This window comes from Cryptomeria japonica, chromosome 7 (genome assembly GCF_030272615.1).
Source record: "Cryptomeria japonica chromosome 7, Sugi_1.0, whole genome shotgun sequence".
NCBI lineage: Eukaryota > Viridiplantae > Streptophyta > Pinopsida > Cupressales > Cupressaceae > Cryptomeria > Cryptomeria japonica.
Window position 1 is genome coordinate 666,710,359 of NC_081411.1, and position 24,532 is coordinate 666,734,890.

The window sequence follows — 24,532 nt, forward strand, 5'->3', positions numbered from 1 at the left end:
GAAGATAATTGTTTACATAGATTTGAAGAATCTGAAGTAGAATATTGACACATGTAAGCCCAAAAGAAAGGCTAGGGTATTATCTTCTATTACCACGGATACCTCCAGATCAAGAATTGTTCAGATTGCTAACCCTACCATGTCAATTTGGGATATTCCACCAAGCAACAGGAAATTGCAGAACTTAAGCCAATGTGGATTTTGCGACCTCTAGAATGCAAAAGGATAAACAGAAGAAACAAGAATTGAAAAGGCACGTTGCAAAACTACAAGGATGTCTCAAGCAACTGGCAGGTCCACTTCAATCTACAGACCAAATCCCAGTAGATCCAATACTTCTCCCGTAGAATGGGGTCTCTTCCTTCGACAAAAGGAAGAATATAAGTACTGTAACAAAAGAATGGATAAGAAAAATGATATCCCAAGGAGAAGAAACACTCAAATTTCCTCCTAAGGATGGGATGAAGCAATACATTGGGAAGGTAAAATAGTCAAGCTAATAAGAGATTGTGAATAGAGACTGGAACAAAATGGGATAGAATTGCCTAGGTTATTGACAATTGAGAGTTCGAGAGACCAAATGCTTCTAAAAGAAAAAAATTTAACAAATGAAACTATCACACGTATAAAGAGTCGGGCCAGGCATTGAAGTTAGAAGAGCAGCTAGTCAAAGAATGTCTTGACAAGATGGAAGAATTGAAGCAAATAGCTTTGAATCAGAAGTTTGAGGAATTGACCATAATTGAAAAATTGACAAGGCTATGTTGTGACCCAAGTAATATAGAAAATGATGAAGTTTTGTTGGTGGAGTTCAAGAAAAATTCCACTAGTGCCCTTGAAGACAAAGCTATAAATTTTGGCAAGGAGGTGATGCACAAAGCTATGGAGGCTATGGCATTAATGAAAGAGTACCATAAAAAAGTTATGACAAAAAAGGCTGAAATAGCAAAAATATCAGTTACTTATGGAACATACAGGTACCAGCGGAAGTTCACACAAGACTTAGACAGGGATGAGAAACAAAGCTCTAATAACTTTTGGGGATTAAAAAAGGAGAGAAAATGAGAAAGAAAGTCAATGTATTATCAAGTCAGATTTTGAAACAAGAGGTTAAGCTGTAGAATTTTGCAAGTTTTGATTGTGTTTTTGGAGTTTTGGCTTTTAGCAGGTTTTCAAGAAAGTTTTTACCTACAATTTCCTTCGCATGTAATGTTTATGGAAAGTCTACCATCAACAATCCCTTGCAGGATTTTCACATTCAATTTCCTCTATACTAATTGCTGGTGAAAATTTGCCTTCATATGAGATATTGCCAACTCTAAACAAGAAGATGCCAATACAGTAGAATATTCCACGCTACTCAAATTTGAAGATGTTGATGCCAAAGATATATTGCCTTCTCTTTTAAATCGCAACCATTCCTTATCTTGAAGAAATTTGAATTGTTGAATTGTAACTAATTTTGCCACCTTGTTTCCTATAAAAAAGCCATCGTTATTCTCTTCGAGGGACTTGAAATTATTGATAACGTGGGGCTATTATTGAAGAATGGTCAATAATTTGCTTCCTTCATGGTTTATTGTCAATTAGATTAGCGGTTTTGCTCACTTATACTTTGAAGAATTGTATTTGTGATATCACTTTAAGTCATGTCTCCTATAAATTTCAAATGACTTGTAAATTCTATTTTCAGTATTGAGAAATATCATAATATTATGATATGACATTGCTAAAGGTATATTGTGATCTTTTTTTGAATTTGAAAATTCCATTTGAAGCTAGCACCAAAATATCATAATATTGTGACATCGTTTAGGTATATTGTGATCTTTTTTTTAATTTGAAATTTCCATTAGAAGCTAGCACCAATTATGTATAATTGTGATAAATTTTGATGAAGCATAAACTAGTTAAGGTGACATGATATAATTCTGAGGTATAATTGTGCAAATTTCTAAGAACTTAGATTGCTAACCCTTCTCTTCCTCCTTTTTTTCATTTTTTAATCTTTCAGAAGAATTAATCAAAGTTATTGATAATATTGCAAATTCTACAGAATAACATTTGATCCTCTTGTTTATACATGAAATCTTGTTAAATATAGCTCAATTTTTTGTAAATTCAACCTGTTCTAAAGACTGCCAAACAATAAATGCCCTTTGTGAAACACTCTCCACATAGAACTATTGAGTTACCCCATCAAGTCAAGACCTCACATACGAGCCTTAAGATAGTTGAGTTTTGTTCCAAAATTTAACTTTCTTTCAAGAGAGGTAAAGTTCATTGAGAATTTTGTCTAAGTTGACTGCAATTAGAAACACCTTATTATAAAAAGAGGTGAAGTTCATAGAGGAGTCAACTGAAGCCCATAAGGGATCTGTGGACTGAAACAGGGATGTCCATCACTTGCAATGAATGGAAATATGCAAGAAATTGGCCATTGATCAATGTTATTACAATTTCCCCTAAAGGGGCAATGTTTTTGAGAGCAACGGATTGTGAAGGGGGGGTGAAGGATGGTGCATTTATTGCTAACATTCTCATGACAGCCACTAAGGAATTGGGGGCTCAAAACGTTGTTCAAGTCATAAGAGACAACACCAAAAATTGTAGAGCAACTGGTTTATTGGTTGAAGAGTGTTATTCACACATCTTTTGGACACCTTGTGCTGTCCACTCCCTCGATGCTTCAAAAAACTGGCACCAAAATTGATCGGATCAAACAGGTATATGCTAAGGCTAAAGCGATCCCAATGTTCATCACCAACCACCATATGTCACAAAGGCATATTCAAAACATTCACGAAATTGGAGTTGTTGAAGGTAAGTGAAGCAAAAGATTTATTTTAACATATGTGTTTCACTTCAGGTAAAAAAATTATTTTATTTTAATTTTAATTTTAAGAAATTGTTTTCTTTTAATTTCGATTTTCAAATAGGTTGTTGAGATCTGTTTTTCCTTCAACACAGTTATCTGAGATGGCTTGTGACAGTTCATGAAGCACTTTCTAACATGGTCATCAGCCCAAATTGGTCCATATGGAGGCAATCTAGCACAACGAGGGCTGCAAATATTAAGTGAATGATCCTAGATGACTTTTGGTGAGATCAAATTGAATATCTCCTCAATTTCACCAACCTATATTATGTATAATCTATTATATCGACATGGATAGGCATTGTTTAGAAGAGATATATGATGGCATTGACTTAATGATTGAGAAGATTAAGACCATCATAAATGAGAAAGAGCAAGATCTCGAAAAAAAAAAATCTTCAAACAACTACATAATTATTGAAGCGAGATGGAACAAAATGACCACTCCACTACATCTTCTTGTCTATGCATTGAGTCACAAATATTAGTGCTAAGCTCCTTTCCATGTTGACAAGGATTGCCCCATATAAAGATGTTGAAGTCAACCAAGGGTACAAGGTAACAATTCATAGACTCTTCATTGATCTTAACATGCAGAATGCAATTAAAATTAAGTTTGTGGACTTTGTACACTCCAAAAATTTTAGTATTGATGCTCTTCATGACAAGTTGAAGGTCGATGCTCACAATTGGTGATACTTCATGGCCAATCATTCACACACCTACAACCATTTGTGATCAAAATTATATTGCAAGTTTTATTAAAAATAAAAAATAAGTTTCATTTATATTTTATGATTTAACTGTTTAAATTTTATAACTATTAGCTCTCTAATTTTATCATTTAAGTCAAATGTTCATCTGCATCTAAGAGAAACTAGAGCATATACTTTTTCATCCGCTCAGTAAAGCACAGTCGACTACAGTCAAAAAAGGCAAGAGGACTTACTGTATGTACATTCAAACTCATGCCTCCTTTAAAAAAGTGGCTACAAGGAAGAGGACACAAGGAAGTGGGATATTGAGCTAGAACATATTGACTTGGATGCTTCCACTTCCCACCATACTGCTCTTGATGTTGAAGATGAGCCAACTAGCAAGCGTGAGAGTGCTGATGCTCGTACCAATGGCATATTTTGTGGTTCTTCTTATATACCAATATTGACATATCTAATATGGATAGTGATTATGATATTTTGAAGACCCATATGACAGTGCTTCATTAATGATGGCTGATTGTTGAAACTTAACATTTTTATTTTTAATTTTAATATATATCATGACATTCAAGTTTTGACTATTTCACATTGTAATATTTATAATTTTATGGCGGATTTGTTTATTATACAAAATATGATGCTATGCAGTATTCAGAACTTACTGCTGCAAGCATGTATAAATTTCTGATTTTTATATGTTTTTGTATGGACAAAAACAAAATGAACCCAACTGCCAAAAAAATTTGACCAAACCAAAACCAGTAAATTAGATTTAAATCTAAGTTTTGAAGAGAATTATGTTAATTGAAAACTAAATGAGAAAATCATCAAAAAAATTGGAGAAAACATCTAAATAGAAACTCCATTGATATTAAAATAAATTCTTAGTCAGTAGCTGGAGAAATAGAGAGTAATTAATTATTTATTTAATGGTCATTTAGTTTATTTAGTCATCTTTAGTTTTCTTAGATAGTTTCTAAGTTAGTTCTCAGTTGACGATTGTTTCTTTTAGAAACATAGTATTGTAAATTGCCTATATGTATTTGCTTCGCTTCATTAGTTTAATATTAATTTACCATTTCATGGTATCAGAGCAGGTTTGTTTTTTGGCAAAAAAATTTAAACAATAAAAATTGTGGTTTGATCCTAAACATCTTCTTAAAGGTTTTTAGAAGTCTTTTTTCGATTATGTTTTTTCAAAAAATCGTGTTAAACAGGCTGCAAATTTTAGGTTTCATTCTTCTGGAAATCATGCAAGGGCTTTTTGGTTAGAATCGCGTTTTATTTCCGTATTTCCCATGCAACGGATCACCGAGGGTTTCCTCTACAACGCGTTTTCCAAACCGCATCGACTCTTTGTGCAATCGTGTGGGCTCTGCAAACCACGACACAATTTATTTTGCTCGACCTACAATCTTTGTATTTTCTCGCACAAAGGGTTTTACATGCCTTTTCTTACCTGCAAAGGCTTCGTTTTTCTGCTCCACGATGGGTCTAAGAAATCAAGGCCAGTCGCGTTTTCTACTTTCATGCTAGGTTTTCACACAAACTTTTGTTGTTAACCTATGGCTAGGGTTTTATTTCCTACACCCATGGTTCATTAAAATTGTGGGTTTGTTTGTTACGGGCTAGGCTTCGCTTTTTCTGCGATCTGGGTATTTTGCATCTGCGGGTAGGATTTCACCACATGTGAGGTATATTTTTTGGTGATTTATTTTTATAAAAAAATCATGGACTTTTATTCTAGACATGTTTTTGACTGATTTTTTATTTGTGCCTTGAAGTTCATGCTAGGGTTTTGACTAATTTTCTGACCACAAAAATCAACTTTGTTCATTGTTGAAGAAATATTACCTTGTTTTTCGTGCCTTGGAAAGCATGAAGGATGGCGTCTTTGACCAACATAATGTTGGAAAATAATCAACGCTTCAACAACAAAAATTACAACACGTGGAAACAGCAAATGCTCATAATTTTTGAATACCGATGTTTAGACCAAGTTGTTCTAGGTATGATTCTTCGTCCAATGATGGTAAGAAAAGACCAAGACAAGTACAATGAGCGCAATCAGGAAGCAGTTATGCTCATCAAACTATTAGTCACCGATGACATGCTTCCACAAGTGTCGTCTAGCAAGTCAGCTTCGGAGATTTGGACGTTTCTGAAGGATATCCATGAAATGTCAGACGAGCCGAGCATTCTTTTTGAAGAACATGTTGTTTTTAGTAATGATGGACAATAAGATGTCTCTGCAAGAGCATCTTACGAAGATCAAGGATACACGTGATCAGCTGGAAGCTACTGGTCGCAAGATGGAGGAAGAAGACATGGTGGTGATCACTCTCAAGAGTTTACCATGCTCATATGAACATTTTATTGAGACGCTCAGCATTACCTCCACGAATGTTGATCTCAAGTTTCCTAAACCGTGCAACAAACTTTTGTAGCAAGAAAGGTTGAAAACAATTTGGGACCAAAAGCAAATCATCACCTACAGAACAAGCCATCACTGCCAAAGCCAAGGACAAAGGCAAGGGCAAAGGCAAGTCCTTTCCCCAAAAGAACAGAGCAAACTTGAGAGCAGCTCCAAGAAGGTTATCAAATGTCACTACTGTGGAAAGATTGGCCACATGAACCAGCAATGCTGCAAACGGATGGCTGACGAGCAATCCAACTGGGGGGGGTCTAAGCCAATGGCTCATGTTGCAAAGCACACTAAAAAGGAGTTTGCCTTTTACACTTTTATGGCCAAAAGACCAACAAACCAAGTGAAATCATCTACCTAGTACATTGATTCTGGAGCTTCTTGACATTTCATGCATAGAAGAGATTAGTTCATGGAGTACATAGCTTGCTCCGATTTAGTGATCTTTAGAGGAGGTGAAAAATATACGATTGTCAGCAAGGACAACATTCAAATAACATCTGGTGGGAGGAATCTCATATTCCTCAACATATACTATGTTATGGGCATGGAGCTTAATCTGCTATATGTTAGTTAGATGATGCGATATTGTCCAAAGTTGGATGTCATCTTCAGTGCACACAAGTGTCACATTATTGAAAAGGAGTCCAAAAAGACAATTGCTATTGGCCTCGAGGATCATGGATTGTACAGGCTGACCGACAGAGGCGAGTCTCAGGAGGTTGCAATGGCTGCGAAGAGTTCTTACATAAGCACTCTTTGGCATCAACGGTGTGGGCACCTCACATATTATATCTCTCATAGTTATCTCGAAGGAATCTAGTAGAAGGCTAACCTGAGAATTAGCAGCAGACACAAGGTGTGTGTGGAGCTTGCCAAGCAAGGAAGCGGCATCGAACTCCATTCTCCGATGGACACGCTTGGAGAGCATCCAACGTCTTGTAGTTGGTTCATGCAGATGTTTGTGCACCAGTGAATATGGCATCGATCACTAATGCTAAGTATATTCTTCTATTTGTAGACGATTTTTGTAGAAAAATGTGGGTGTTTTTTCTAAAAGCAAAATCAAATGTCTTTAATGAATTTCAAAAGTTTAAGGCATTAATTGAAAAAGGGTCAGGTCATCAAATTGTAACTCTTAGGTCAAATAATGGGGGTGACAACTGTTCCACTAAATTCACAAACTTCTATGCTAAACACGACAACTTGCGTCAATTCACCACACCCTATACCCCTCAACAAAATGGTGTTGTTAAGTGAAGGAACTGAACCATAATAGAGATGGCTCGGTGTATGATTGAAAACGAGAATATGCTTGAGAAATTTTGGGCTGAAGTAGTCTACACTGCAATGTACCTTTTGAATCGATCTCCTACATAGGCTATTAGGAAGATGACTCCCGAAGAAGCTTGGTCAGGGAGGAAACCAAAAATCAGCCACCTCATATTTTTTGGTTCGACTGCATATACTTGGATTCCTAATGCAAAGAGAATAAGCTAGATTCCAAGAGTCAAAAGTTGATGCTTATAGGCTAAAATGAAAATCATAAGGCCTGTCGCCTGATTGATGTGGACACTAACTGTCTCACATTCAGTAGAGATGTGGTTTTCAATTGAGATAGTGGGCCTTTTCAACTCACTTCTCCCATCCAACGTCTTGAAGATTAGCCTTTGCAGAAAACAGATATAAGCGTTAGGCTTCCATTCGCTTCACCTGATGGGAGGGATTCTAATGATTCTAAACTTGAAGTTGTGGAATCACCTAGGCATGATATTGCACCACCAAAATTCCCTCAAGAAAACCAAGATCAGCATCCAGATGATTTTATTCCAGGCAGCCCAAGCCGTGTTGCTACACCTGATTTGGAAGTAGATGGTTCACTCTCCATCCTAAGTGGTGGGAAAAGCTTATTGGTGATGTTAGGGATGATGAGCTTGTTGAGGGTAGATCTTCTAAAGCCAAGAGCAAGAAGAAGAACACAGTCAATTTTTCTCTTATGGCAAACATTCAGAGTGTTTATGAGCCCCAAACTTATTCAAAGGCAAAAGGAAATACCTGAATGGGAAAAGGCTATGGAAGTTGAGCATCATAGTCTTCTAAAAAATAACACTTAGGTCCTATCAGATCTTCCACCTGCGAAGAAACCATTGGCTGGAAATGGGTCTACAAAGTGAAATACAAAGCTACTGGGACACTTGATAAATATAAAGCTCGGTTGGTGGCTAAAGGCTTCTCACAAGGAGTTGATTACAAGGAAACCTTTGCTCCCACAACAAAGATGAGCATCATCCGACTAGTTCTAGCCATTGCAGTTCAGTCTAGCTGGAGAGTCCATCAGATGGGCGTAAAGAGTGCCTTCCTCAATGGTGATTTGGAGGAAGAGGTCTACATGATGCAGCCTCAAGGTTTCAAGGCTGCAGGCAAAGAGCACCAAGTATGCAAAGTCAGACTGGTGAAGGCTCTTTATGGCCTAAAACAAGCCCCTAGGGCATGGTACATCAAGATTGATCAATACTTGGTTGAGCAGGGTTTTCAGAGAAGTCCTTCGGATCCCAATTTTTATGTCAAGTGCGCTAGTAACGACACCATTTTTCTTGTCATCTATGTTGATGATATCATCATTACTAGTAGTGGAGAACACTTGCTTGAACAAATCAAACAGAACTTGTGTCAGGGATTTGATATGGCAGATTTGGGACTTCTGCATTATTGTCTCGATGTAGAGGTTTGGCAAACACGTGACAGCATTTTCATCCTCAGTCAAAGTATGCCAAGAGTTTGTTGGAAAAGTTCAAAATGCAAGATTGCAAACCTTCATCTACACCTATGGAGAAAGGGCTGAAACTATCAGCCAAATCAGATTCACCTATGGTGAATGAGTCAGCATCCAGGCAACTAGTTGGCAGCCTCATCTATCTTACAGCCACTAGACCTGATCGTAGTTATGCTGTGAGCTACATATCTTGTTTCATGATAGCCCCAAAAGATGAACATTGGGTTGCAGCGAAGCGTGTACTGAGATATGTGAAAGGGACACCTGACTTTGGCATTTTGTACAACAGAAGCAAAGATCCTCGGCTGATTGGTTTTACAGACTTAGATTGGACAGGTTATATTCATGAAAGGAAATCTACTTCCGAGAATGTCTTCAGTCTTGGCACGGGTGCAATCACATGGACCAATAAGAAGTAGTAGGCAGTAGCTCTTTCCTCAACAGAAGCAAAGTATCACGGAATTGTTAAGGCAGCATGCGAAGCAGTTTGGCTTCAAAGGATGCTTTATAACATGAAAATGTCTCAAGAAGGGCCTTCACCCTTGTACTATGATAGTCAGGGGGTGTTGAAACTTGCCAAAAATCCAATCTTCCTCAAGCAAACCAAACATGTTGAGCTACATTGTCATTTCATTCACCAGCTTGTTGAAGATGGAATTGTGGTCTTGCAATATGTTCCAACTGTGGACCAGACTACCAAAATTCTTACCAAGTCTCTGAGCCCGGACAAGTTTGTAAAATTTAGGGGGCAACTTGATGTAGTTGATAGGATGACCATTAAAGGAGGCTATTAGAGTAATTAATCAATTATTTAATGGTTGTTTAGTTTATTTAGTTGTCTTTAGTTTTCTTAGATAGTTTCTAAGTTAGTTCTTAGTTGACAATTGTTTCTTTTAGAAACATCGTATTGTAAATTGCCTATATGTATTTGCTTCACTTCATTAGTTTAATATTAATTTCCCATTTCAAGAAAAACCATAAAATTTCTTGAAAGGCATGGATGCTAATTTAGTCCTAAGCGGACTCCAAGAGTAGCATGAACACCACACTTGAATAAAGATTTTGTCAGTGAACCACGGGGACGCGTCCCCCCCCTTTTTGGGCGCGTCCCCCCGTCAGAAACGTCTCGGGGACGGGGGGACGGGGACACGACGTCCCCCGCCGTCCCGCCACCGCCACCCAAACGCCACCGGGACGCGGAGACGTCCCCGCGTCCCCGCGTCTCCCAGGGAGACGCGGAGACGTGGAGACGTCTCCTTGGGAGACGTTTGGGCGTCTCCCAAAGAGACATGGAGACGCCTCCATGTCTCCTTGGGAGACGTTTGGGCGTCTCCCCGTCCTTCAAGAGACGTGCAGACGTCTCTCCAAGGACGGGGAGACGCCCAGACGTCTCTTGTCGCCCCCACTTATATGCAATGTTTAAAATTAAAATTTTTAAAAAAAGTGAGTTTTTAAGTTTTTGGAGGGTTAAGGGGTAACTCTAATTGGACGTGGGCCAATAGAAAAATAACACCCGACGCCTTTAGAAAATAATAAAAGTATTTTTGGCCTCGCGGGGCACTGCCCCTCGACCCCGCCCTGTATCGCGACAGGGAACGCGCAAGGGGCGCTGCCCCTTGACCCCGCAAGGGGCGATGCCCCTTGACCCCAACTTGGGGGCGCTGCCCCCAAACCCCCGTTGAAAAATATAGGGGGAAACCGCGCCGATAGAAGTAGGGAAAATCTAACCTCCGAGTTTGATTAGGCTCCATATAACAACACAACTTAGAAATCTTGGTATTTAGATTTAGTATTTCAAATTTCCTATAGTCTCATTTCAAATGTAATTCTTACACTGTAATACTGTCATACATCTTTTCAAAACTAGTTTTTCAAGTACTATATGTATATGTACAAGTATATAAGCACCACCACCCCGCCACCCCCCCCGCCGCCGTCCCCCCGCCGTCCCCCCGCCGTCCCCAAATTTAGGCCCTTGGTCCCCCCGTCCCGGAAACGCGTCCCCCCCGTCCCCCCGTCCCCCCGTCCCCAACGCCCGTGGAACACTGGATTTTGTCTTTAACAGACAACACTCTTCCTGTCCTCTTCAAATAACTTTGTACATATATAGTGTCCATTAGGTTATAAACAACCTACCAATTTTTTAAAGTTCTATATGCAGCCACCTTGTAAATTTAGAAGTTTATATATAACAAAAATATCTATTTTATGAACACAAAAAACACATTAAAAAATTTTAAACTGCCTAGATTAGAACTCTAAAAACGAGTCATTTGTAATAGCTACTCTAAACAATAAAATTCATATGTATAGAGTATCATTATCCCAAATGTCACTTAGAAAATAAAATTAACTTGCCAAACTTGGTATCCTACAAAACTTTCCAAAACCATGCAGAATGCCAGAATCTCACTGGGAAAGAGCATTTGTATTGAAGGCTATATAATCACATAGCAGAGGAAATAAGCCCTTGCTTACAGGTCAAAGACCTTGTCTTGAGTAGCCAAATCTTTGGCCAAATTTTTTTATGCTGACTCTGAGTCTGCTTGGTGTATCAGTCTGCCAAATCCAAGTCTTGTAATTATTGTTTTATTAATGAATCAATGATCCTTAAAATTATCTTTCTGTTACAGTTCAATATGATATGTGGCATGTCTCAGATTTATCTCAATGTATTTCAAAGGATAAAATGTAAATTCAGCCCGCCAACCTTCCAATTAATGGGGGGTAATAGGTAATCATAGTGGTCATAAGCAAGCTAATGGATCCTGCCCACAAGTGGGTTTCTTAAACTGAACTTTGATGGTGCCTCTAGAGGCAATCCAGGAATTGCAGGGGCTGAAGTAGTTATCTGGGTCCCGTATTCTTGTGGTCAATTTGTGAAGAGTGGTTCCTTTTAACTTTCTTGGGGACTAAATTTAACAATGAGGCTGAGTGGGATGCAGTGGTGTTGGGTCTTTCTATGTCATTCACTCTAGAGTGCAAAAATCTGGTAATGAAAGGGGGTTCAGTGGTTGTGATTCAAGGCTTAGGTGGAATGTCTTGCCCAAATTGGAAGCTTCATGGTCTTTTTGAAGAACTATGGTTTGTAATGGGTTTAATGATATCTTCTTCACCCATTGCTTTTGAGAAAATAATCAGGTGGCCAGCTTTTTGGCTGATACTGGTGTTGAACAGATGCCCTTCTCGGTGCTGTAAGTGACTGCCCAAAATCTTGGTCATATATGGAAAAGCTCCTTTCTGTTTCAAGACTTCCTTAGGTCTTGGCCTTGAGTGGTTACATTTCTTAAGATAGGTCTCAGTTTATAATTGTTTATTGAGAGGTCCCCTCTCCTTTCAATGATGTCGGTATTCTTCTTTATCAGCAATTGATATTCATTGCAGCCTCTCCCCATACTTTCCCCCAATTTTGTGTGATCTCATTCACCCATATGAAAGTGTGGTGGATTTATTATTTCTATCATTCATGAAATTGTCATTTGTCTTCATTTTAGCTTTAGCCTTCATCAGTTGTTTTTGTGCTTCTTACTCACAGCTTCTTGCTTCCATGGTGATTGCTTGGTGGGACACAGCTCTGTGTTTTTTGTCTGCAGTTTGCACAATGGCTAAGAGACATATTTTGGCTAAGGCCCAGGATCCTCTCCTCTGGTATAAAGTTCAGATCATCGTTTACACAAAAAAATTAGATTTCTTAATTTCATTTCTTTAAATTTGGTTAATAGCATTTTAGGCCCCCATGGGTATGAAACTAATGGTTTGTTATGGCCACTAGAGTCCATTCTGTCAGATTTTATAGCGAAATTGGCAGACATTGTCCCCTCTATGATGATGCATAAATGGGTGCTGCTCCTCTTGCTTCAGCCTCCTCCAACCATGCATGTGGATGGACCTGTCTGAAGAGGGAGTAAAATTTGAGAAGGGTTCAGGGGTCTTGGCATCTCCTGTGTCTGTTGGTGATCTGCAATTTCTGGATGAAGAGTTGTTGGCTGTTAACAGAAGCATAGAAATCTTCAAACTTTTGCTTGGAACTGTGCATAGTGAATAAGCATTTGGTAGTTGCTCCTAGCAAAGGCATATGGGAGGTGACCTTTGCCTTCACACTCACCTCCTTTGTTAATGATGTTCTGATTCAGGCTGAGCACCATGAAGAGATCATTCACCACGTGAAATTTGCTGCTATGGAAGATTCTGGGGGTGAAAAAGTTGCAGTTCCGAAGTTGTGGTTACAGCCAAAGGGTGTTGGGTGCTGCTTTAGTGGGTGTAGGTGCTGTTGGTTTGTCAGGTGGCATTAGTGGCTGGGAGGCTTCTCGTATGCCTTGTGTTGTTTCTCAGACCAGTTCTTGCTTGCTCCTAGTGTGGAGCATTTTGTTTCATTTTTCTTGTTTGTTGCTAGTCCTCCCCGCATAGGAGTGGTTTTGGTTATCCTTCTTGTTGGTAGCCATTATGGTATGCTTATCTTTTGTGCTCTGTTTTTTGTATTTGAAGGGCAGAAGCCCCTATAGAAATCTATGTTAATAGAAAAAGAAAACTTTATTATTGACAGAATTTAGGTCCGGAAGAAAATCCTTAAGAAAATTGCAAACAGTGTATCCAAAGGATACCCAAAATGAGCCCCTGACAGCCAGGACTTAGTTCACTTAAAAGATTAATATATCTGGCTGTATGCAGAATTCATTTATTAATAAATCTATGTTCTTAAAAGATTAATTGAGAGTGAATATAAAATTCAATCTATACACTTGATAACATAATATACCTACAATATTTGATACTATTAGGGAAGTAGAGGCAGTGCAAGGAAGGGGAACGGTGAAAGACTCCTCACTAGGTATATTGCCTCGTAAAGATGGTTATAGACCATTAGGACCATCGGTTAATGACCACATGAGGTCAAGGAGGATAAGGTCATAACCTTGAGCCTAGGGTTGAGGGTCAAAGGCACCCTATTGCAGCTCCCCTACTATCTCCGTATTGATCAATTGTTGAAGGGATCCTCAATAATATGAGGAGAGAAGGCCAAAGTGATGGAGGGGAACAGTGTATAGGCTCCACTAGGTACACCACCTCATGAGCATGGTTAAGGACCACATGGGGCCAAGGGTGACAGTGTTTCTGCTCTTGGGCCTAGGGCCAGAGATAATTAGGACACCTCGTCATGTCTCTCCTATCCCCATCCTTGCTATGGTTGGGCCCATGTGATCATTTAGATCTATGTGCTATAAGTTTATTTCTCCTTTAACCCTAGAAATGGATATATTACATGTATTATGTCTACATTATTATCTAACTTGGTTGCAGGTTTTCAAAAGAGACTTATCTCATTCCATTCTTAGGTAAGAATTATCTCTCTAACTAAGTTATGTTCCTTGCTTCATTTGGATTTGTGTGAATTTTGGGCAATTACAAGGTAATCCGGAAAAGGGAAATTACACTTGCATGCCCACAAGGTCAACCTTTAAGTACTGAAATGAGAAATTCAAGAGCAGCGTATTAAGACTAGGCAAGGACTTGTGGATCCAAGTCTAAATCAGGCTCGGCACATCTGTAGACTTGTCTCACCTGAATCTGCCAAAAACACAGGAAATCAACTTAAATTTTTCCAAAAAACCATTAAAAACATTTTGTATAATTTTAATTTTAATTTCCGAGTTTTGATTGAGTTTTTCCACCAAGTCCAGGTCTTAGTCAAAAAAAAACAGCTTGCCAAGTTTTTGCCAAGTTCAAGTCTCAACAACATGATCAAGACTAAAACCCAATGCAAACAGTAAGTTAAGTTGACCCTTGTTTTTGCTATCATGTCTAAACCTTGTATCTCCTAATAATAGCTATTGCATGTTACAGTTAACAGCTTGTTATAATAACTAGTTGCTTACAAAAAAGGAGAGAGACTGATACTGAAATTACATTTTACAAGCAGAGATTTGAACCGTGCATTTGTATTTCTTTCTAAATTGGTGAAATCATACCCCAACAGATAAAATTAAGGCATTTGACCTATAGATTTATTCAAACCCAGACAAAGTAAAATCTGCCTAAGAGCAGTTATGAGGTATATAGTACAAAAGTAGGTTGGAACAAGAGCATACTAAGCATGGACGACCCCATCCCATTGTGAAGACCAATAAAAATTCAAAAAACTGAGTAGATATAGAAGGGTGTCATAGTAAACAGGCCAGATCACTTTTAAGTTTTAACATAAGCTTAAGTTCTCAACAGAGCTATGTCAATAAAATCAGAAAGATGTGAAGAAATGAAAAGATAACGCATGAGGCTAGTCCAACTGAAATACTACCAAAGCAAAATCAAAAGAAGAATTCTTTAAATATATCTAGCGTTTTTGCATTTTATGTCTCAATTAATCATATTGTAATTTTTCAATGAGATAGAACCTGAACACTTTGTTTTAAAAATCAATTCATGTAGTTCAATAAATAGCATAACTCAAATTTATAAAATATGTACTAACCTAATTTGGTTCCAACAAGGATTATCGGAACTCCAGGGGCATAATGCCTCAGCTCCGGAATCCACTATGTGATCATCAAATCATCTCTGTAAGTAACTTGAAGCAGAACCAAAGGTAGCATATACACTCTGGCTAACCTTATTGAGAATGACATAAAGAAAAACATAGAAAGCACACCTTTTTGGATACATTCTCATAACTAGCCCTACTGATGAGTGAAAATGCCAAAAGAAAAACATCAGCTCCCCTGTAGCTCAAGGGTCTCAATCTATTGTAATCTTCTTGACCTGATTAAGCAAACATACAAAAAATAAGAGGCATCTATCACAGACAAATGAATCCAGGTAAATTATATTAACTATAACTCAGATACACTGAACAATGGCAATAACATCAAAACCCATTAAGGTGGCCTATTAGCTGCTCATGTAAACTGAAAGATGCACATAGTGCTGGTATAACTCGAGTTTAGCCAGTATCACAGCAGCAGGTATATTGACATCTTTTCTGAAATTCAATAAGCAGAAGAAAGAGAAGTAATTGGAAACATGCCAGGTTTTAAAACCTTATTAATCATTGTTTTAAAAAACTCCAGTTGTCCACCCTTACAGCAACTCATCTTTGGACTGGTAACCAACATAGATCCATATAAGCATTGGTTCAATATGCACCTATAAGAGCTGCTCCAAATGTTTTTGTGCACAGTCATCAAATATTTTATATATGTCTGTCCCCTGCTAATATGTCTCTCATATTTTGTGTCTAGGATGCACCTAAGAGTCCACCCCACTTAACAATTACCCAAAAAAACCCAAGTAGTAAAATAGGAAAGCTTTTTTTCACCACAAAGAATTTACATTCGTGTTGATGTAGAAAGGTATGCCACTGAAATATACGGGCAAATGCCTAAAGGAAGGAATTGACAGATTATTTTACCAACTGATAATATTAAAAAAGAAAATTCTGCATTCACGCTGTGGGGAGAAAGGTTTAGGGTAGGAGGATTATTTTACCAACTGATAATATTAAAACAGAAAATTCTGCATTCACGCTGTGGGGAGAAAGGTTTAGGGTAGGAGGATATGATATTTCATACAAGGATGACTGGCTCAATCTATCAATCCAATGGTGGGAATTGGCAGATGGGCTACCTAAATAATTAGAACTCTGGTTTCTGCAAAGGAAATTTGACAATCACATGGCTGGGTTAGGATTAGGTGTGTCATATTCCATATCTAGTAAGTGACTCATCACTCAATCTATTAATTAAATGGTGGGAACCAATGGATAGAATTGTATTTAGGTTACAAGGCACCGTTTTCCGAAAAGGGTATTATGCTTGCACATGTGTGCTTGAGAGGAGAAGTAGCATCACAACTATCTTGTCAATTGTCGCCATATGCATATGCAGTCTACCAGATGGGTGCTGGACCTTTCCCCACCCAGTTAACATTTCTATTGTTGCATGATACTTTCAATGTGGTTAAAAAGTTTTTAAAATTACTTTGCAACTTATTGTATTTTAGAAGGCACCTAATTTTTCTGAGCAGCAACTTTTACACCATATATATGAACTTTACATGTCTAATTCCTATGCCAAACATTCTAAAATTCTGCCAAGCACGCTGTTTGAGAAAAATCTTTCATCCCCACTTCATAGGACCATTAGTTATTCATACACCGTTTCAAAATGACATCCCATTTCCAACAACAAAAACAAATTTTAACAAAATAACAAACAGAATCAGAAGCAAAGTATACTATTGTGACCATCATTGTTATTAAAGCCTGAGGGATGCAACACTAGGTTTATCAAAATAACTACGTTAACAGTGGCAATAGCAGTTCATTACCAAAAATTTAACCAGGTAAACATAATTAGGAAAAATACAATTATCCTGTAATATTATGAAAATGTCCTCATGTGAAAACCTTAGATCAACTAATTCAACAGAACCGGCAATTTCAACAACTACAGTTCCCTATGAAGTTACTCAATAGCAAGTATTCCCTGTAAACAGACTCTAACAAACAAATAGATTTCACCAATAACAAATGTAGCCTGTGGGATACACCCCAGATTTAATAAATTGACCACACAAACTCTGGCAGACTTCATAACCTAAAATTCAAACGTGGATAAACACAATTAAGAAACAACAACCCAGTTATCAGCAAATTTTGAAAATGTGTTCATGGGTAAACCTTGGACCCACAATTCAACAGCATGAAAATTTTCAACAACTAGAGGTCACTATGAAGTTGTCCAATGAAAATTATTCCCTGTAAAAATAGTTTATCAAACTAACAAATTTTAACAATATAATCCCTGTAAACATAAATTACAAACAAATAAACTTCAATAATTACAAGTGTTGAATGGGATGAGCTGAAGTGGTAAAAGCAAGTGAGCTTTCAAAATAGAGCATGATAAAGTGTTAAAAATGGGTCAATATATATGAAATCCAAGAGACTAACTGCCCGGTGGAAATCGTCACTGACTTTGAATGAAGAGATACCTTCAGTCCATGGCATACAGGACAAAGGTTGCCCCAAAAGGGAAAATTTACCCAATCAAAAATATATAATTTCAAACAAAAAAAAAATTATACAAATATAGCAAAATTGCCCCAAAAGGGAGAATTCTCCCAGTCAAAAACAGTAAAATTTCTAACAACAAAAAAACTAAACAAATAAAATAACCGTTGCCTCAAAAGGCAATTTACCCAATCAAAAATATAGAATTTCTAACAGCAAAATTAAAGAAATATAACAAAGCTTGCCCCAGAAGGAAGAATTTAGCCAATCAAAATTATGAAATTTCTAACGGCAGCAAAATTACAACAAATTTAACAAAATAAAAAATAGAATCAGAGGCCGGGCATATTAATAGTATTACCTGCAGTATCCCAGAGGCCGAGGTTAACCGAAGTGCCATCCACGACCACATTTGCACTGAAGTTATCGAACACAGTGGGCACGTAATCCTAGCATCCACCTTACACAATACAGAATCAATATACCAAACATTCAACTAAAATCAAACTAAATTTAACTTGATTTAACCAGAAACTTATCTAGAACTCTTTGATTAGAAAGGACAGATAGAGACAATGAATACTGTGTTCTTCAATTAAATTAACCTAATTCAGAATTTCAGTCAAAAGGAACATGAAATACTTACAGTGGGGAAAGTATTGCTGGTGTAAGAGATAAGCAAACAGGTTTTGCCCACTGCGCCATCTCCAACTGTCACGCATTTTATAAATCTAGATGTGCTCATTATTAGTCCTGCTATTCTCCAGTCTTATGGTTCATGTCACAAACCAAATGCGTCTGTTTCCTTCCTAAATTACATATTTGGGCGATTGCATGGCATGATTTTGTCGATAATGGTGAAGGGAGGGAAGAAGGTTGAAAAAGATGTATGGTGTTGATGACTGCGGTGGGAGTAGAGTAGGTGTATAGTAGTTAGCAAAGCTTCCAAAGTCTAAAGGACTTAATGCTTTGAAAATCTTTTCCTTCCTTTTCTATATGAGCTGGGGTGGGGCAAGGAAAAGTGTTAAAAAGAGTGAGTGGCCTTGACCCACACATGTGATGACTTTTATTGATGTGCCCTGGTTGAAATTTTCATACCAATGTGATGCAATTCATGACAAAATACCTCCTTTTAGTTTCAGTCCTTATCCAAAGATTCTAATGGAGCCTTTTAACAAAAGGTTTGGGTGGCAATGGTGATGATGACCACCACCAATTTCAAAATCTTATAAATTAAAGTAATAAGTGTGTAGATGATTTAATTTGCTTTTAGTTTTTTTTTAATTTTAATTGTTATTGTGTTTCATATTTTCGTTAAGTAAAGTTTTATAATGGTAAAATTTGTGCTTTTTATTTAGTTTCTGTTTGTTTTCAAGAGAGTATCTTTGATATAATGAGAAATGGTATAATTTTATGTAAAGTTGGATCTTTTTTAAATTTGATGAAATATTTTTTAAAATAATAACAACTAGTCATAACATCGTAGAAATGGCGATAATATGATGCACTTGCACTACGACATGCATAATAGTGTCTCATATAATGTAATGCCATGAAGGTGGGACAAAAGAACAACCTCACCAATGCATAAGCATGGTGGTACCAATGGAAGACTAACCATTATAGAGCAATTCAACCATGATAAATTGTCAAGAGAAGGAGAGACAACACCCCATGGATGATCGAGTATGAACCCATCCATGGTCACGTTCTCACACAAGGTTAGGGTGAGGTAATTATCAACCTCCAATCCTCACCTAGACACACTTCGCACCTCACACAACACCAAAAGATCACACTAACTAAGGGTGCTTAGGAACCACAACATTCAACTAGACAACAACATAGTCGGTTTTCCAGACAAGCAATAGGACAAGGGCACAATCTCTTCCAATCCATTAACACGGCCAGGGAAATCTTTGAATGTTTGGAACCAACCTACAGAGAGGTTTCCTAGCAAGGAGATTAGAAATATTGAAAGTATAACTTTCTTGGCATTTTAGGCTATGTCTTAGAAAATTGTGTTTTTAGAAGTCCTTGGGCAAAATTTGGAGTCTAAACTATCATCGGTCCCTTAGGATCATTTTCATAGGCAAGGTTCCAAGGGACTAAATCTAGATCTCTCCAAGCTCTTTCTGTCAATATAAAGAACTTAATTTTTGTATCAATTTTTGTATTGACCTTGTCAAGATGGGAGAAATATATGTGTTAGTTTTGATAATTTAGGTTTGCTTGTGGAGGTTCAATGGTCAGCATTTTTCCTTACCTCTTTCATGAAATAAAGGAACTTCGAAAAGAGAAATCCTGAGGTTTGAAATATGATGAACTAGATCAAGGTTTTGGCTTACCCATTTCCCAGCAAGGATGTAAATGAAAAGGCAAAAGCCCAAAGGTTGAAGCTCAATGAACTTAGGAGCTTCAAAGCCCAAAAGAGGACTTATTGAGAATCATGTGTTGAGGTTTTTGCTTATCCATTTTGAAAGTTAATCGAAGTTGTAAGGTGTAAGCCCGAAGTCTGAGACTCGATAACTCAAGGTGTAATAAGGCATTTAAACTACAATTTAGAGATTGGGGATCGACAAAAAGCCTTTCCTTGTACTAAGAGGAAGCTTAAGCATTAGAGAAAAAGAGCAAGGTCCAATGCCCAACAACCTTAGGAAAATTTGATGCTTTAAAAGGACCATCGATGATTTGAGGTGTAATGTCCCCAAATTAGGATAAACTTTTTTTTTACCCAAATTAACAATTTCAACAATATAATTCATTTTTACCAATAGCATTATAAAGTGAACTTGTTTAAAATTTATTGAGCTCAAGAGTTAATAAACAATTAACATTATATGATAAATAAGCTTGCTACTATAAACTAAATCCTAGCTTATCCCACATAACCAACCATCGTAGAGTTTGGAGAGGAAAACCATGAAAGGGCACTCAGAGACTGTTCAACCCAATTAAGCCCAAGAGCGCAAAGCATCAAACTAAGTCAACTCACCCCTTGGCCCACAAATGGCAAGAACATCCAACTAAGACAATTTCATCCACTTGGGGTGGCCTACTTAATTCAAGGGAACCAGTTTACAACCTCTCCCTAACAAAATTCCTTCCATTCCATGTATGATTGCTTGTAGGGTCTAGGAATAGATAAATTAAATCAATAATTTGAGAATCTAGATAGTTTAGTAATTCTCTATGCATAACTATATCAAATTACATGTGAGCATATATTTTAGATGTTAGAATCTTATTATATACTACAATACATGTTAATCACAAGTCTGTTAGTGCAAGTTATTAAATTCCAATCTATTATTGCAAGTTACTAATTAGATATGCTTTGTATTCCTTCCTCAATCAAATGAATTGCCCTCATATACATATCTTTCAATGGGGTCACAACTCAATACTCACAAGTGGTGCAACTCTTCATTTACTTGGTTGGCCCTATGAAGAGAGATGCTTATCCATAAGAGGTCAACCTCTTTTAAACAAGGCTTATATGTATATTTTTTTACTTAATATAATTATCACTGATTTTAGTTACTTAATACTAACATTGAATCATGCAACTACTTCAAAATATCTATTATCACTGATTTTAGTTACACACCCTCCGCAAGATACGTTCAAAGGTCAATATTACCATTACATCAATGTTCTTTAGGGTAAAACTTTCTTTAAAATAAAATATTCTAAATACATAAGATAAATGGAGAATAGAGGAGTCCAATGTCGTCTATGATCCATAGTCCTCTAATCCCCAACAATGGTTACCATGTCATCCAACCATCTGAAACTTGTAGGTTCACCCCACCATGTTAGGAGATGGTCGCACAACCCAGAGACATGCAATTAATACACATGGGTAGAAGTACATACACTCACATCATACACGAAGAATACATGACACCCATACATGAGATACAAACAACACCAACATAGAAAGGCATAACCCATCTTTTAGGTGCTACTCAAAGTAGACTAGGATTGGATGCTAAAGAGCTAATTAGGGAGTGCCATCATGTGTGCTCAAAGGAATGGCATCACATGAAACCAAGTACCCTCTTATATGAATGAGGATACTCAATCATAAAATTCCAACACTCCACAAGTGGGCATGTTTTCTCGAGTCATCCTTGGCCTATATGAGCACTCAAGGCACATGAGAGGAGCATTCATTATCTCATTTAGTTAATTACCCATGCTTCATTAATTTCCACTTGATTACATGACTCCTCACCTGTGATTTCATGCATGTAACTTTAGATTGAGGACACATTGGGAGCCACTCTCATAATTCTCTCTAGTACCTACATCTTAAGCTTATCACATCTTGCAACGAACATGACATAAACCAACACAAGGAACCATGTTCACAAAATTAATATAATGCATAGTTTCATGTATTCTCAATGTTTTCCACACCATAGGTCCAACATATTTATTTTTATAATACATGAAATACACCTTTGTTCCTACATTATAAATCATCCAAAAACCATCACAATTTCCTATTTTTCCAAATTTAATCAAAACAAAAAACTAGAATTTCCCATTGAACTCCACTAAAACAACTTCAAAAATTGAAAGTTGCAAAATCAAAATTCTAAGAATATCCTTTTGGAAAGAAAGTGCCCAACACCCACTTTTTAACACAAAATCCACAATTTGACCATTTTTAGAAAATATGGGCATAATAAGCCCATTTTTGGAATTCTAAAAAAATTACACTTATTAATTTCTACATGCTCATTTTGAATGAAAAAAATAGTGAAAGATAGTTGGAATATCCTACCAATGCTAAACTCAATTGTTCAAAATAATTAAAACCACCATAGACAAATAAACAACAAATTGCCTCAACTCTTAGCAAGAAATTCAAACTCAAAGATCTTTTAACATGAATAATGGATGCACAAACACTAACATATATATATATATATATATATATATATATATATATATATATATATATATATATATATATATATATATATATATATATATTCCCTTCTCAATTCCTATCCAAATGTAATTGGTCTCATGCAAATCGGAGCTCAAGTGGATTCAAAATCCCAATTTTAAAATTTCGTCCAAAGGGTTTTTTTTTTCATTATCCATTTTGTTCTAAAAAAATATGCTAAGCTCTCAAATGGATGTTTTTTTTCTTTTTTTCACCCAAAACCAATTTCACTTTTGAAAACAAATAATTAAAATAATTCTTTTAATTCCCAATTGATTTCTTTTACCTTAGCTTTCCCCAAAATACATAATAAACATACACTCATAACCATATTTTTACTTTACCATTAATCAATAATTTAATACCATAAAAGCTTATTTCCAGTTTAAATTTACGAAAAATATAAATTTGCATAAAACATTCAAATACTCATTTATTGGGCATCCACATAGGGTATAGGTTTTTAAAATAATACAAGCCACAATACCAAGGTAAGTTGTTGAAAAACTTAAAAGGATACCATACTCAAATCAAGTGCGACGGGCATCATGAAATGTGCATGGCTAATGTGACATATCCTCATAATCACATCAAGAAATAACTTAGACATGTAAAACCAAGTGGAAAAATTCCTAGCCCCTACAACCACTCAATGCACACTAAGTGTACCTATGCAAATTCATAATAGTTGAAGCACATACAATCCTTGAATGAGGTACAACATCATAATCATAGAAACAGTCACACAAGCATACATGTGCATAATCAACAGGAAGTTAACAACGCAATCTATGATAATATAATAATACTATAAACATCTTGTAAAGTTTATCCAATGCATTAGCCAATACAAAAATAATGGTGATAAAAAGAATCCTTAGTCAAATATATACAAGTATAGTTATATGGATCAATCAAAAATAAAACTATCAAAACGCTAACATCAGAAGCATTACAATACTATTGACTTACCTAGTTACACATGTTTTTATATGTCTATTATCCATCCCTTTCACATTTTCACTCACCTTTATATAGTTTGTCATATTCATGTGTTTATCACAAGTTTTCTCAAACATCATTTCTATACACACATTATCCACCAAGACCTATCCCCTTTATATTTGAGGACATGTTTGCAATTGTGGATTCATTGCACCCAAAACTTATTTTTTAAATATAAATAATGATCAACTTCTCATCCTTACCCTTCCTACCTAGGGTTGACTAAACACATGTTTGCATTATATGTTGGTATGTCCTTGTATTTAAAGTCATTTAATACACTCATTATAGTCATCAAATTATAAGGAGAAATAATTTTCTTTACACACTTTAATTAGTATTCTAAAAGGAATCTAATTATACACAATCATTCTAAAGGCATATGAATGATTAGAGATTGTCATTTTTAATTATTTGTATGTGCATGTGAGGGTTGACTTAAAAGTATGTGTCCCTTAGGAATATGGGTAGCGTTAAAATGGCATTTATAAATATTGTCAGTTCACAAATATTATGAAGCACAAAGGAAATCATGATGCATCAAGCAAAATCAATAAGAATTAGTTGTCAATCATAAAACACAATTTCATGTGTTTAAGTGTAATGTCCCTACTAGTTAGAGATCACTGTCCTGCAAAACAGACTGTTAGAATGCAACAAATATATATAACTAATCTAATTTGCAATTAAACTTCAATTACTTAATTAAAACTAGTCTCAATTCTTATTTAATAAAAATGATACGAATGCAGTACTGGGACATGT

At 36.5% G+C, this 24,532-nt stretch overlaps 1 protein-coding gene across 1 annotated transcript in view; it reads right to left on the minus strand.

The window, feature by feature from the left end:
- The window catches only part of LOC131045472 (rac-like GTP-binding protein ARAC3), a 37,187-nt gene extending 18,384 nt beyond the window's left edge, over window positions 1-18,803 (minus strand). Inside the window, exons 1-4 of the mRNA XM_057979059.2 lie at window positions 18,446-18,803; window positions 18,161-18,248; window positions 15,439-15,548; window positions 15,262-15,325 (exon numbers count right to left, since the gene is read on the minus strand). Coding sequence (XP_057835042.1) covers window positions 15,262-15,325; window positions 15,439-15,548; window positions 18,161-18,248; window positions 18,446-18,544 — 361 coding nt within the window. The 5' untranslated portion in view covers window positions 18,545-18,803. The remainder of the gene's footprint in view (window positions 1-15,261; window positions 15,326-15,438; window positions 15,549-18,160; window positions 18,249-18,445) is intronic.
- Between the last annotated feature and the right edge of the window lie 5,729 nt (window positions 18,804-24,532).